The sequence below is a fragment of the Buteo buteo genome, chromosome 9 (genome assembly GCF_964188355.1).
Source record: "Buteo buteo chromosome 9, bButBut1.hap1.1, whole genome shotgun sequence".
NCBI classification, from domain to species: Eukaryota; Metazoa; Chordata; class Aves; order Accipitriformes; family Accipitridae; genus Buteo; species Buteo buteo.
In genome coordinates, this window is record NC_134179.1 from 733,743 (window position 1) to 749,101 (window position 15,359).

Genomic DNA, 15,359 nt, shown 5'->3' on the forward strand with positions numbered 1-15,359 from the left:
ATCCGCCTGCACCCACACCGCAACATGACTTTCACCAGGGTGCTACACGTCGCGGCTCTGTTCCTGATGCAAGGTAAGCGATACGCATTGTCTTAACACGATCTCCCTTTTGCAAGCAGTCCAGCTTGGAGAGCTCCATTTCCAGTTTCAGCACGCCACACGCAAGGCAGCTTTGCTGTTGTTTTCTTGTTGACAATGCCGCGTTGTCGCCCAATTTCCAGAGCACGCTGGTGCTGGATTCCAACTGACTCCTAAACCCAGTATAGAGGAGACCAGTTCACCTCCTAGCAGCTGGTGGCATGCTTGAGATGGCAAAGCATTGGGGAATCTAAAGATTCTCCCTTAAATTTGGACAGCGGATCACTGCTTACTTACCATGGCTTGGATATCTGTGTATGTCTTTGTTCATGTATTGTGTAAAGAAAGGCTAATATAAGAAGTCAGAATAGTTTAGAAAGCACTTGCAACGTACTTTGAAAATGAAAAGCACTTTAAATGCTCAATCTCCTTACTCCTGCTGCTAGAGGATGTAGTTTATACTTACTTTGCTAATCTCCTGTCTTTCACACACAGGAGAGTGTGAGAGATGCATGTTTGACCATGTCAAATAGGGAAAGATTTAAGTAAGGAAAGCAGCAAGACAGCTATCTACAGCTCAGGATTCTTGCAGGCTTCACTCCTGACCTTTGCAGGAGGACTGCATGCACGAGCCTGGTGCTGGCCAAAGCAATAGTCCCTCTCCTCTCTTAACAAATGCTGGAGCAGAAACCATAGCAGGGCTATTGCTGACACTTTGCTAATGCTCTCGCACACAAGGGTATTGTTAAGAGAGGCCACGTGAAACCTCGGTGTCTAAACAGCAACCAAGCATTCTGTAATACCCTATGCTTAGGATATTTTATTACCATTGATTGTGTTTAACAGAAGCCAGGCCTTAAGGAGCTGTCGGTTATATTCTAGCTGAACCAGCACTTGCAGTGCCCTTTAGACTTGCTCCAAATCAGCAACTTCCACTCTGAGCACACAATCCCTCTTCCCCCAGTATTGCCACAGACTCCTGCATGCTGAAGTTTTACCTGCTGACGACCGCTAGCTGCTCTTGGCCATCAGAATTAATTCAGACTCCCAGTCACAGGTCGGCAGCCACAGGTCAAAAATAACTCATTAAACAGGATGTCTCTATAGGCTACAGTTTTAAAGATAACTCTGAAATGATGCATTGAGTGAGTATCACCGCAACGAGTTCTCTGTGCGCTTTCTGATGGCTAAAATAATAGTAACCAGAGGCACGAACCATTCTGTTCAGTTGCATCCTGCAATTTCTAGCAAGAAATTGTTGCCCTTTCTTGCCAAGAAGGTGGATATATCACTGTACTTGATGCCAGACTAATTTTTCCGGGTAGCTGGGGCACCTGGGATCCACACAGTACAAGAACCACAGTCCTCTGGAGCTGGCACGGCAGCATCTCCCGTGCCCCAGTGACTGTACAGTGGTGGGCTACAGTGGCTTGAAGACCACAGCCATGTCAAACTGCCCCCCATACGAGGAAGGAAATTTGACCTGTGAGTCATGGTCTGAATGAAGCCATGGTCTCTCATGGAAATTACGTCTATGCTCTGTTCTGGGGGCTGCTTTTTTCTCTTTTAGAAAAGCAAGCAACACCCCCACCTTTCCTTGTTCAATCTTGCTGCTTTCACCTCAAAAGGTGTGACTTGAAAGACCCCACAGTGCTGTTAGCGACAGGAAACCGTCGCTACAAAAAAACGCAGAAGGGCCCCGTGGAAAACCACAGACAAGGTCCTCTCTGCTACGTTAACAGCATACACCTCCCAACACAGGTCTTCACAAGTGGAACCCCTGCAAGGAGGTTTTCCTTTTCTACCGCTCCTCTGCAAATGACCCCCGCGTGGCACAAGCCCTGAAAAACCCACTGAAACACTAACCCTAGGAAATGGAGGTGGAATCAAGAGGAAATATAAGCCAAAGCCACTGATGTGCCATATGTGATGGTAAATCAGCTACGGCCACTGTAAGTTCAACAGGGCCTCACCAGTGCACAGTGATTCAGTCGAACCCAGCCCGTGGTGTCTCCTGGCAGCAAAGGATAGACAGCAGATCTGTATTGCAGAGTTTCTCCTTAGCTAAAGCAGCATACATCATACTTACAAATTTGGAAGTAAAAATATTGAGATATTACAAGGAAATCTCTTCTACAAGCTTATAGACTGCAAAAATTAGATAGCGAAGTAAGAGAAAAGATCTATGGTGTATTTGCTATTGTGAAGTCCCAAGCTACAACACTGACCATTTTCCTGGGCCACGTCTGGCCCCCGCAATGTCGGGTGTGCTCAACTCAAGGATAAGGCATGGCAACAGATCCCCAGGAGAAAATGCTGTCTTACAGGGAGACAAGTCCTTCCTCTGATTTTAGTGGTAAAAAGATCAGGTCCAGCAAGAATGCGCTACGATACCTTCATTTCTGGTATATTTTAAAATGTTTTTAAGAAAATGAAAAGCTTTCCTGAAGCCCAGAAAGATTTGTTTCCCCAAACTGCAGTGCTTATGTACGCAGTAGGAACTTGCGGCAGACAGCTATCTGGAAAATAAAATCAAAACACACAAAATGGGAATGAAAAATAAAACCCTCTTACTGCCTATTTACCTAACTCTGACCCAGGCACTGGTCTTAGTAATTTCTCCAGGACAGGCTTTTTTCTGAGGAAGGCAATTCATTCCAGGTCATCAAATATTTTCACAAATGTCTGGAGAGAAAAACACACTTTACTGCCCATCTGTAAAATGAACTGGGAGGAAAGAAAATGAAATTTCATTTTAGTAACCTGTGCCATGCCAGGTTTGAGGATCCTATCTTTGAAAGAAGTTTCAAAGCCAGTTCAGAGAGTTGCAGCATTACAATTTCTGAATAAAAAACCCCTCATTTTTCAGAGGCGCTGATCATTCACTGCTCAGTCATACAGACTTGCAAATCAGGTTCAACAGCTCCAGAATGGAACATGGAATAATGAAAATTAATGTTTGTGCTAACATACAGGGAGAATGTGCATTAAAGGGGTCTGCTATGAGTTCTTCAGTGACTCATGTGGAATAATGTTTAATAACTAAACCTGGTTGTGCTAGCAGGTGAAGATCACAAACCTTTGGTACAAGTCTTACCCAGTGACTGTGATGACCTATCTAATGACCGTGATTTATTTATAATGGTGCAATCATATTGGCAAGTTTCCTAATGTAGAAAAACCTTTACGCCCTCGAAAAAAAGGAAAGTTGACATATTACTCTGTGTGAAACATCGTTGCTTTACTTCATGTCACATTTTAATACTTGTTTTTTCCCTTTATCTCTGGCAGGGGATTTTCCAGAAGCTGGCAGTGAAACCATAACTCTAAAGGAAGGAGAGGACCTAAATCTCCGCTGCACCCTCAGCAGCGACAACAGTTCAGCCCGGCAGTGGTTAAACCCTCACGGGTTTGCCATTTTCCTAAACACCCAGCGGGGTAAGTGTGAAAACTGAATGCAGCACTTTCCACGGGGGGCTGGAGGGTCGCTCAGAAGTGGGCTTTCCTGGCTCCCACCCATGGCCAGTCTGACTCACCTGCCACCCAACTGCCTAAGATGGTTTTACATTCAGCCCCTTTCTGGCAGGAAGCTGACAAAATGGAAACCTCCACAAGAGTGGTCTGGCACTAGAGCTTTTAGCAATGAACTGTAGTTACCACCAGCACCAAGAGATTAGCACAAAAAGCCTACTCTTGCCTTACAAGAGAGACAGGAGTGGACATGCCTGAAAGCCCTGGGTACTTTTCCTCTCATCGGCAAATTCGATGTGCATCAAGAGGAAATTTTTAGAAAATAAGCAGTGATTTCCAATATGTGCTGACAAAACCAGTTACAATTATCGTGTTCCTTTCCACTCCCTACAACTCATGTCTCTCTGTCCTTATCTCTCCTCCTGTTCGCCCAAATTCGACAGCTCTACAAGATGAGGACTGCCTTGGTCTTCCCCATTTGTATAGTACCTAGTCAGCATCTCTGCTTGTTAAAGCCTTTAGGCTTTAATGATAATACTGACTGGGATTCAGCCAAATGGCATTGGGTACCCAGCTCCCATTGAAACTGCCCAGGAACTGAGCGTCCTCTTCGGTTGCTCTGGGAATCCCAGCCACCAGGTCTTGCCACCTGCATCAAACCAGCCTACTAATATTTCCTGCAAGTATTGCCAATATTTCTAAATTGAAAATGTAATGAGTAACTGTTGCTCCTATTTAGTCAGTTAAAAGAGCAAGTGGGATGAGTGTTCATTAGCAATTTTAAATGACTCACACATGTATGTATTTTCTTGTGGAATCCAGGATCACAAGTTCAGTACTCTCAGTATAATGCATATGAACCATTAGAATCAAATGGGATCAAAAAAACCTCAGTGCTGAGCCACTGACAGCTAATCAATATGGGAAACAGGGCTACTGCAACCTGCTCTGTGCTGCTTTGACATCCAGGCTTCCTAAAACCACAGCAGGCTATGGCAGGAGTTCCCCTGCAGCCAAGAACTGCAAGACCTAGGAGGAAATTGCCTCTCCACCAGTTATCTCTATTTTTTACATATATGTATGTTCTCAGTATTTTACACTGTAGAGGTAAGCAAGAGCAGCAATAATTCCTTCATTTACGCAAGTTCTCTATGGCCCTGGCTACAGCCACAAACACTGTCTTTCTATGCAGAGAATTTTGGACTGAGACACTTTATTCTCCCCATGTCCAGTTTTAAATATCTCCACCTTTTAACGGCTCTAGCCCTTTTGATGCTTCAAGTTTTGCTGAGTCGACACAGCAATTTAATAAGGTTAGGGAAAGGACATATCCACTAGTCCCTATAGGAGCAGACCTTAACCCAAGTGAACAAAACAGTATCTGTCTTAAATCACCTGAGGATTCAACCCATAGTTTCCACATCCCACGATTCCCCCTTCAGTAAGACGCGTGATATAACACCCATAAGGACTAGAATTTGCAAAGTATTTGGATCCTTGGTAAGTCAGACACACTGAATATTTTCCTTCTGCAATACAAAAGAAAACAGTCCTCATTTAGAGAGAAACCAAACTTTACAGCACCCATGGACATTTTCATTTATTCTGAATCACCACTATGAATCTCAGTCACATTGCTTCTCCAGTAAACCACTTCATGAATCGGTTCCCTTCAGTCTCATAGCTAAAAATATGACAAGCTAGCTACAAGTCTTACATCATGGTGTTTTAAAGATCCTTTAATAATTAATCACTTCATAAATTATAGTACTGTTGTGATTTTCTCCCAATTCTGTATTTCGACAAGACCTAAGCTAAAAAAATTAAAAATAAAAAGATAGGTTTTGAGGTCTTTTTCTCCCTAATGACTGGTAGACAGCCCCAGTTTCAGTTCAATTTAAGGGCAGAAAGTTACACTTTCTATCCTGCGATTGTGGGAAAAGTCCGTGTGACTTGCGGGTCTGATCCCAAGGACTCCCATGAGTCATCCAGCAGGAGGAATGAAGCAAAGACTAGAAAGTTGAGAAAGAGAGAAAGGGAACTGTACAGCAGAGTACAGATATCCTAGGATATGGTCTCATTAAAGTCAAGGTAATTAGAGAAGGGTAGGAGAAGCAAAACAGGCAAACAATAAGCAGTTAATAAAGAAGTGTGTGCTGACCATAGTGTTCATTTATATATTAAAAAAAAAAAAACACCCAAAGAGGGGAAGTGATTTTTTCAAGGCCAAACAAAGGCCTGGGGAATGGGGAAGAGAAAGGTCCTCAGTTCGTTAATCTATGCTGTATATTCAAAGATCATACTACTTTTCTGACCATATATCATGTCCTCACACCCCAACGTTTGCTTGTATTAATCCATCTAGGCACTTAAAGAACCCAAATTGCTATAATACCTGGGAACACAGGAACAAGACCCCCTGAAAATAAAAGCAAGAAAAAACACGTCGTTTTGCCTGCTGACAGCACACATCCCCCCTTCTTCAATTTACTATTGCCTCTCTACTAGTGCAGCACCAGCTAGGAATGTTTTATGCTAGAACTGCTCCCTTACATCAAGTGCTGATGAATTAGAAAAATATAATAAAGAAAATGATCCTCATTCATTACTGCTTTGATTATCTGTCTTCCTCTTATGTACCAACACGCATAGCATGCTGGGTTTTGTTTTCCTTACAGCTTTAAGAGATCAGAGGTACAAACTTATCCGTTATTCAAAGGATGAATTATCCATCCAACTGTCTAACGTAACAGTGCACGATGAAGGCGTATATAAATGCTTCTACTACAGCATACCGTTCAAAAGCAAGAACAAGGCTGTCGAGGTATTAGGTAAGTTCCTTCACCTGCTTTGTTCCAGAGGAGCAGAACAACAAAGCGAGCTCCTCAATTGCAGACCTGCGTTTCTGCCTGCAGTTGTGTGGTGCATAACACAACATAAGCCTTGTCTTAGCTCAGTCCCCCCAAATAATGCTATGTATGCAACCATTCATAAAACTGAGTAGAAAGATGTACTATAACTGATTCTAAATCTTACTGCTGCAGCTACTCCTTCTAATCCAGTACTGGAAGTATACCGAGACACAGAAAGAAACATCACACTGTCTTGCTATACCCAAGGATCTAAACCACAGCCCCAGATTACCTGGCTGTTGGACAACGGGATAGAGCTCCCTGGTAAGTGTTAAAGGACCAGGGATTGATTACTAACAATTTCTTTTTATCAGCCTTGGGCACATGTAAAAACAGTGGAGGATGAAACACCTTCTGCAACACATCAGCTGGAGCTACCACTCATCCTCCACTCATTTAATACAACTTAGCCCCCGTGGTGCAGATTTGGAGAAAAATCAGCACTAAATTCCAGTATTTGTGCAAGGGAGAGGGCTCATTTGCTTTGCTCATGTTCAGGGCAGACCACCACCACTTGGCACCAAGATCCCTTGAGAGTCTGCAGGGAAATTCTGCTGAAATAAAAGGAAACCAAAACTGTGGAGGCACAATTGTCAAAGCCCCATTATAAAGTCAGTTAACAAATCCATTATCACTATTTCCATATTGTAAACAGTAGACAGATTTTCCTCAGCTTTGCTGAGCAGCTCACAGGCACACCAGCAGCATTTCTCTCTCATTAATGTGTTCAGAGCCAGGCAGCTCACTAGCAGGAGCAAGAAGAGAGCTCAGGAAACACAGCCCACACCACCCTGCAACGCTCCCAGCAGTGAGAGGTCTGCACGCATCTGGGTGGACACACATGAGGAGGAACAGAGCCACCACATAGCTCAATTTAATCTGTGTATGATATAAACAGCTGCTTTTGAAGGCCATGTTCTAATAATAACTACCTTATTAGCTGTAACTGTAGCACAGTGGAGAGGAAATGCACATCTGTATCACAGTGTGAGGAAAATACCTATAGATGAAAATGCATTTTCCTTCACATATCAACAAGCTCTTATTCGTATTTTGCATCATCAAGCAACATATTCAAAGCTTAGACTGTAATCTTCCTCCTCCCAGCCCCAAGATGGCTTTTTAAACCAAGAGCTCTAGAAAACAAGACAGAAGTGTGCTGGCCTCAATATAACTGGAACTCAGGACTAAAGAAAAATATCCGGGCTGCCAGATACACAGGGATTAATGCATCAGCATAAAGCCCTATGCTTAAAGGAATTGCACTCAGGGGAAGCAGCATAGCTGGTAAGTGAGGGACATGAAAGCCAGGGCAGGGAGCTATCTGCAATTGCAGGGGGAAAGGTGCTCTGGAGCAGCACATAGGTCTTGGAAAAGCAGGTTCTAAAATCCTGTATGTGTTTGGGAAGAGCTGGGCTCTGTGTGTGACTGTAAGGGCTTTGGAGAATACCAGCTGTGAAGGTTATGAAGAGCTCAGGGAAGCAGTATGTCACCTCTAAGTTTTTACATACATTTTTCCCAGTGTTCTTCTAAAACAAGGGGTTTCCTTAAACTTGAAACAACCTCATTTCTGGCCTGATAAAGTACATCATTTGTAACATCACAACACTCAACTCAGAGACTACACACCTCCCATGACACATAAAGCCAACCATGCGTTTCTCCACTCACCTTAGCAAAAACCTGTACTTAACCTTGATCTCCTCCTTGCCTCTGTAGCACTAACCCAGTCAGCCCTTAGAGCAAGCCATCCCAGGGAGAACTACCTTACCTTCCACCTCCTGCCCCACAGGCACCTGGAATGTAATTAAGCAGCGCAGGGCCTGTGCTGTGTCTGGGTGGTTGATTTCATCTGTGGCTGGCTTTCAGAGGAAGGAATATTTACACGAAGAGGTGCTGATTTCACCATGCGGCCTGCTTGTGGCCGAAGCGAATTAGAGAAAGGAAAAAATAACTGCCCTAATTCACTGTTTCACAAACTTTCTGCATGTGTCTTTCCTTTTTTTTGTGGATGACAGTCTTTGAGGAACACTCCTTCCTCCCCCTTCCATTCTCAGCTTTAATCACTTACTGCAAATATTTATACTAATCAGAAAATAGCTAATACATCTTAATTACTGGCAACACCTCAGTTCCACCAGGGCTCAGCAGGGGCGAACCAGTTGTAATTACTGAGCTGTTGCTGACGAAGATTATTTCCTTCCTAGCAAAAACACTCTGAAATCCTTTTGAGCTTTCACATGACCCTGCTGGGGATGGATGAGAGGGTTGAGAAATACTGGTCTATATGATACAGCAAGTTACCTGTAAAGGCTAATTTGAAACAAGGAATTTCCTTCATTTAAGACATAAGGGTCTTACCAAGGGTAACATTATACACAGACAGTAGAAATTATTGTGTCCCCATGGGCATTTAAAGTAAACATCTGAAAAAACTTTCCTCTCCACCAGAGCTATTCAAACGCGTCTCTTTGTGTCACATGAAATACATCTTTATTTTTCCGTATCATATAAATGAGTAGAAGTCAGTATTACCTGGAGGACTAGCAACTACATCAGACAAGTTACATGGCTCTCTCTAATTCATTATGGCAAGGCAATTAATCTTTGTGTTTAACTTTGCCCAGCTGCAAAAGGGGAAGAGTCAAACCTGCACTATACGGATGATGGAGGACTTGCACAAGATTTCATAGAGTTATATATGTGTTTATTTATTACAATGTAAACGTTGCACATCCATATTTATTTTATTTTATTGCACAACTTCTTTTTATGTTTGGGGTAACAAATCCACAGCTATTAAGACACAAATTCAATGCCCTTGAATATCACAACACAGAATCAGAACTTTTCTAGATCTCAGTCGTACTGCAAAACAGCAGGTCCTTGCCTTGAGGCTCCCCACTGCGGGCTGTGGGTGGCTGTGGCACACAGCAAAGCAATTTATTCTGTTCAGTAAGGAGCAAAAGTGCTGGTGGGTGTTTGGACATTTCACCGCGGTCCTGCAGGGTGCTGCAGGGGAATTTCCCCACATGAGTCATGAAACCGAGCAGAGGCTTTGGGTTGAGCGCAGGAGGTGCAGCAAGGTTTGCACTTAACTGCCAAGGAAGAAAACATGACCTTGCTGCCTTTGGGCTCCCATGTAATCCATTTACACAATGAACCACTTGTGCGCAGTAATCAGGTGCTGCTTTAGCAGAGCAAAGTAATGCAGATTGCGCCTGGAAGGTTTTTCATTAAATTGCTCTTGACTGGAAAACACTTAAACGTTTTCTTCCAATGGGTGTATAGGTGACACTAAGCACAAGTTAGAAGCTGATGGGAAGAAATGGACCACAACCAGCACGCTGACAGTCCTCGCCTATGGGCCCAATTCAACAGCCAGCTGCATCGTTCACCACAAAGCACTAAGGGAAGAGAAGCTGATGGCATCTTTCCGGTTTGAGGACCTCCCTAGGACGGGTACCACAGGCTCCTTCAGCAGATTTTTACCACTCTGAAGTGGCGAAAGTTATGCAGATACATACACAAAGCTGAAGACTGTAGCCTACTGCCCCATGTGTGGGATCTATTTTCAAATGAGACGGCTACCTGGGGCAATAGACCAACTCCAACCTTAGATTTTGAGGCTTCTTCCTGCTTCTTAACTACCTTAGAATTCATTAAACATTAAGCCACAGCAGCCCAGGCAGGTCACTTCTCCAATGCTGCTGCTAGGATTCAGGTGATGTTTGTCCTAAAGTTTTAAAGATAACTCAAAGTTTATGTTCTCAAAAAGCTGTGAGCTTCCCATATCTCCTGCATATTAGACACATGCACCTGGAAAGCTAGCAGGGTGTAAATATTGTAAATTAACACTGAAGCTGCTTGCCTAATAATTCTCAGTTTGCCTTCTGCCTATTTACTCATCTTTGGGATGGATCTAATTATTCTTACTTCATACTTCCTTCTATATTGCTTGAGTCAACAAATGCTTTTAAAGTGCTCTGAAAGTCGTACTGTTGTCGGGTTTTTTCAGTGACAAAACCAAATCCTGCACCAGCTTCGCGTGTCTCTGAGAATGAGCAATCTACAGGTAGGCATTAATTGCTTGGCCTCTTTTTAATTAATGCACAGGTCAGATAAACATGGCATCTATTCCCAGTTGCCATCAGCACTGAGGGACATTTTGCACAGCCTTCAGAACCACTTTGTTTTTTTCCCCAGTGACCGCAGCAGTGTCAGACCTGAACAGCAGCACGGCCTCCGCTCCAAGCTACCCACAGCACACGGGTAAGTGTTTCACTTTCATTTTTTCCCTCATTTCTTAGCGGTAAATATATTCAGAGGACAGGGAAGCTGAAGGTGGGAGGGTAGGACTCTAAGTATGACCTCTGATCAGAGAGAGCACCCAAACAGTCAGGAGCATGGCATGTCCAGGGCAGGTTTCATTTTTCAAGGATCAGTTCAACGGCAAAGTGTGTCTTCTGATTTTTGTCTTGTGTTTGGGGGGTGGTGGGTTCCTTTAGGATCCAAAAAAACAACCATCCCTTCTGCAGTACCAGAGGATCCAGTAGTTACCAGCTCAGCACCAACACCAACCCAGCAAAACCTCCAACCAGACACCGCATCTACTTGTAAGTTTGGTCTTAGTCACACGCATTTACAAAACCAGGACAGAAATGGTACCGAGAACAGCGTTACCTTCCACGTTACAAACAAGCGTGTGCCATAAAACACCCAGCGTTTCCTGCTTGTGCGGGGAGCCCTCAGTTTTACAGCCATGAAAGCAGGCAAAGCCTCTCTGGCTCGCTGCAGAAGAACATGAGCAGGAGCAGGAGCAGCAGCTCTGGCAGCAAGTGAGCCCAGGCTGGGACCTCTCCGGCCGGTTGCAGTAGGTGGCACTGTGCAACAAGGGTTACCTGGGCATGCAGCAGGCTGCAGGCTCCAGCTGCTGAAGGCAGGAGCTGTTTCCAGCTGAAGAATTGAGGGCTCCACTGCCGAAATCGGTTGGCCAAAACCGACCAAGGTGGGCGCAGGCATGACAGGCCCTGCAGTGAAAAAAAAATCAGTCGGCTGGCTTAGAAATACATGAACTCTTTGCTTATATCTGTTTAAAAGCGCTACGTCGGTGATTACAAATGTCACAGAATGGCTACATCCCGATAAACAATTCCTATGTACGCTGATAAACATACATGGAGAGGGAGCCTGAACCTTTTAACAGGACTTTCACCAGGTGTGCTTACATAGCTGATAAGGAAGGACGTCTCTTATGAATGTAAAGTTTTGGTAGGCACAGCACGCTTTATCATTTTGGTTTTACGAATCAAAGGAGATATTGCCTGTGTACGGAAGAAAGCCAGAGCTCACCTCTCTGTTTGCGCAGGGTCCAAAGGAACGCCAGCTGCAGCAGGAGAGGAAGAATTGGCTGGTTCGTCAAGTTATCATGTCCCCAACGGTACGACCTTACATCATCAGACATGGGTGGCGGTGGCAAAGGACAGGGATTCTCACAACGGGTGACTGCACCACTGTGAGCTATGAAGACAGTAAAAGAGTAGTCAGGGATATGAATACCAAAAAAAAAAAAAATACCTGCTTTAAGGAAAAGGATACATGCTCATTCCTGGGTTTGCAAGCAAGAGAAGCAAATTGATGGACAGGGAAAGCCCCAAAATGACCAAAGAGTCAAAGCTCAGCTTTGTTTTAATTTGGCTGTAAATGGGAACCACTGAATTCAAGAATGTGTATGCGATTCTCAGGATTTTCTGTTCATAAAGCTTAGGTGGTCTAGATTAAAACGAAATACAGTGTTAAGGAAGCGAGCACAGAGCTTTAACTCAAGGGCTCTAGAAGTCCCTTTCCATTGCAGTACCAGGTGCCCTGGAATTCAAAACTGCTGGGAAAATATGCATTTCTTAAGTATCCCTTTGCCCTTCAGAGAAATACTTTTCTTTCCATTCCTCCAGGGACTGAAACAGCATTCAATGGCAATGTCACAGAAGAGGAACTTTCCAGGACAGAAGCCTCACTACCAAGTGAAAACGTAACGGTGATTTCCATCATCACCTTCGGTACGAACTCTTTAATGACAGCTTCCAAACACGCAACAAGCTTTCTTACACCGAGCTGGTTCTCTCTGACTGTGTATCCACCTCCAAACCTTTTGTCAGTACACTAGGGTAATGCTGGCTTCCAATCTTGGGGAGGGACCACAGAAACACAACCATTTTTATAATCTAGAAAATTGTAAATTTAACTGTTTGTTGTGCCAGAGCATGAGTTCCACTGATTTCAATCAGTTTTTCTTGTTCATACAAGAAGAAAAAATTTGACCTCACGTCCTAAACTTAAGTCCAATAAGGTGACTTCTGGTCTCCCACCATGTTCATTTGGCCTTGTTCAGGATATATCATTCTTAATTACCAGAGATACACGGGAAGCTATTTAACAACACAAACATACACCTGCCTCTTTTACAGAGCAAGATCTGAAATCTGAAGGCATCAAAAAGAAGCAGAATAATCTCTTGCTGCCGATCTTGGTGGCTGCTCTGATTTTCGTGCTGCTCATCATTGTCCTGCTTTTTATGAGGAAGCTGAAAAAAGCTCATGGAGTGTGGAAGAGAGGTGGGTGATGGCCCTGTCAGAACAACTGCTGATGCTGCTTTATTCAGAGGGGCTGGAGAGCTGAGGAACCTGTTAAGCGGAGACAAGACACCGTTCCTCCAGCCACCCATAAAACATCCTTCTCCCATAGACAGGCACTGTGACTTGTTCCAAACAACTGTTGAAGAGTCCCTGTAACTGATGGCCTCAGGCCATGCTTCAGCTGACACGAGGTGCCATGAAAGCCAATGAAATTGTTGTCTTAGGCATCTCTCTCAGATGATCAGGATGATTGGATCCCCATTTTATAACTAGTGTCTCAGGATTTTTACGCTCAAGGCAGAGAGTGAGAAAGAGTCGTGGAAAAATCTCACCATCTTAATTACATTTGTTTTCTGCACAGAAAATGATGTTTCAGAGCAGACACTGGAGAGTTATAAATCCAAATCTAATGAAGACAGTCCGGGCCATGTGAAGAATGGAAACGGTAAAAAGTTTTAACCAACATAAACTAAGTAGAGCATTGCTACTGACCACAGCCAGAGCAGACTGCAGTCAATCTTGCTATACAGAAATATTTGCAAATTGCATGTTTTAAACCTGAATATTCTAAACCCAAACCTTTTATACCTGGAGGTCTACCACAGAGATTATAGCTTCAGCAAGAGTGATGCAGAACCGTACAAAATGAAAATCATTGCTTTTTATTTTATAGGTTAGACTGGATAATCACAATGGGTTTATCTAGTTTCTAAATATAATCTACTGAAACACTACTAAAAACAATATCCGTGGTATGTACCAGGAGTACTACTATTGTTAAACTGTCCTGAATGGCTTTTATCTGATTTCACCACCCACAAAACATTAGTGCTTCATCAATCCTATCCCCAGCCAGTGACTACAGACCGAGGCAGGTCTGTCAGCCTCCTCAGCTGGGGTATTTCTGCTCCACACTTGGACTTTGTTCTAAACAAAGGCAGCTTTCTTAGGTGAATAAGCCCACATAACAAAAATGGGGGAACTTTTCCAACATTTTTCAACACGAGTTTATTGCAGCACCTAAACTGCATTAAAAGAGAAAGTGGCTTGTAATTATTGTCAAAATATTTTCCAAACTTACCTTCTTTTTCAAATATTTTAAAATAAATAAATATTTAAATCATGCAGGTACACACACACCGCCTTTACAAAATCAGTAATAAACGTGTGTTTATCTTTCAGTTGTCAGTCAGAAGTCCAACACGCAATACGTAACAGAAGGGTACGCGGAAACAATGCAGAAGACTCCAACAGACAAAAACATTGCAATAAGTGAGAAACTGTTTGGATGTGGAAAGGAAACAGACGTATAGCAACGGCAAATCTATACAATGTGCAGAAACGCCACTGTTTCCTGATACTTATATTACAGCATTCAGATATCAGTATGATTTCAAGGAGCAGAAGTACAAGCAGCTACCCTCAATCCAAAAGCCAATTGTGCTTTTCTTTAAACAGTGGGACAGGTAGATGGGACCGGTGCTCCCAGAAACCTATTAGCAATGAAGAGACTGATCTACCTGTAATCCTCAGAGGATTTAATTAACCACTGCCAGAGGCAGAGCTCATCGTTCCCACCTCAGGTGCTATCAGCAACTAGGGTCCCGGCAAGGGAACACGCAGGCTATGAAGATATTCACGCAATGCTTCGGCCACCTCCTCCACAAGCACGGGACCACGCAGGAAACCCTGGGAGCTGCAAACCAACCGGGACTTGTATTATCTCATTCTGACCCCAAACCTGGGCATCCGGCTGCATTTCCCCAAGCAAGAAAGCATCCTGACGTCCAGAGTGTTAACAAGAAAGAAGGCCGTTCCCCCCTCGCGAGGACTTCTGCCTCGGTTCGTCACCTCGACCGTGACGTGGCGGCTCTCTCAGACTGCATCCGCACCGGTCTGCCGGCGGCTCTGGAACCCAAACGTGCCGAAAACGTGGAAGTCCTGCCAACTCAGGGGCCGGCAGACGCGGAGAGGATGCGTGATGTTACCCACGGGACTCCCCAAATCCAGGGACCGAGCCACTCCGCCTGCCAGCGGGCAGAGCGAGGAGGATGGCCGAGACTTCCCACCTTAGAGCCCCGGCCCACCATCACCGGGACCCGCTTCTGCTGCGGGAAAAAAACACTGAATTCCTAAAATAAAGGCCGTTTACGTTACAACAGAAAGCTGTACTTCTTTTCCTCACTAGATGATCGTTATTTCTGACTAGAAGTTAAGGGGGAAAATGCAGAAAAACGTTTCTGAACACCGCTAGGAAGAAATAGTG

The 15,359-nt window shown here is 44.0% G+C and overlaps 1 protein-coding gene across 1 annotated transcript; it reads left to right on the plus strand.

Moving 5' to 3' along the window:
* Position 1: 1 nt before the first annotated feature.
* CRTAM (cytotoxic and regulatory T cell molecule) lies at positions 2-15,247 on the plus strand. Its single transcript, XM_075036703.1, has 13 exons — positions 2-73; positions 3,370-3,516; positions 6,228-6,380; positions 6,594-6,725; positions 9,753-9,923; positions 10,480-10,536; positions 10,668-10,733; positions 10,970-11,077; positions 11,830-11,901; positions 12,413-12,517; positions 12,926-13,072; positions 13,455-13,538; positions 14,276-15,247. Exons 1-13 carry the CDS (start codon positions 25-27, stop codon positions 14,404-14,406), a joined length of 1,422 nt encoding a protein of 473 aa, XP_074892804.1. The 5' UTR covers positions 2-24; the 3' UTR covers positions 14,407-15,247.
* The last annotated feature ends 112 nt before the right edge of the window (positions 15,248-15,359 follow it).

Excerpts from the sequence above, each read along its gene's own strand:
- CRTAM (XM_075036703.1), top strand. The coding sequence starts at position 25 with ATGACTTTCACCAGGGTGCTACACGTCGCGGCTCTGTTCCTGATGCAA. Across the intron at positions 74-3,369 it reads GGCTCTGTTCCTGATGCAAG|GGGATTTTCCAGAAGCTGGC; the intron begins GTAAGCGATACG and ends TATCTCTGGCAG. Across the intron at positions 11,078-11,829 it reads ACCAGACACCGCATCTACTT|GGTCCAAAGGAACGCCAGCT; the intron begins GTAAGTTTGGTC and ends CTGTTTGCGCAG.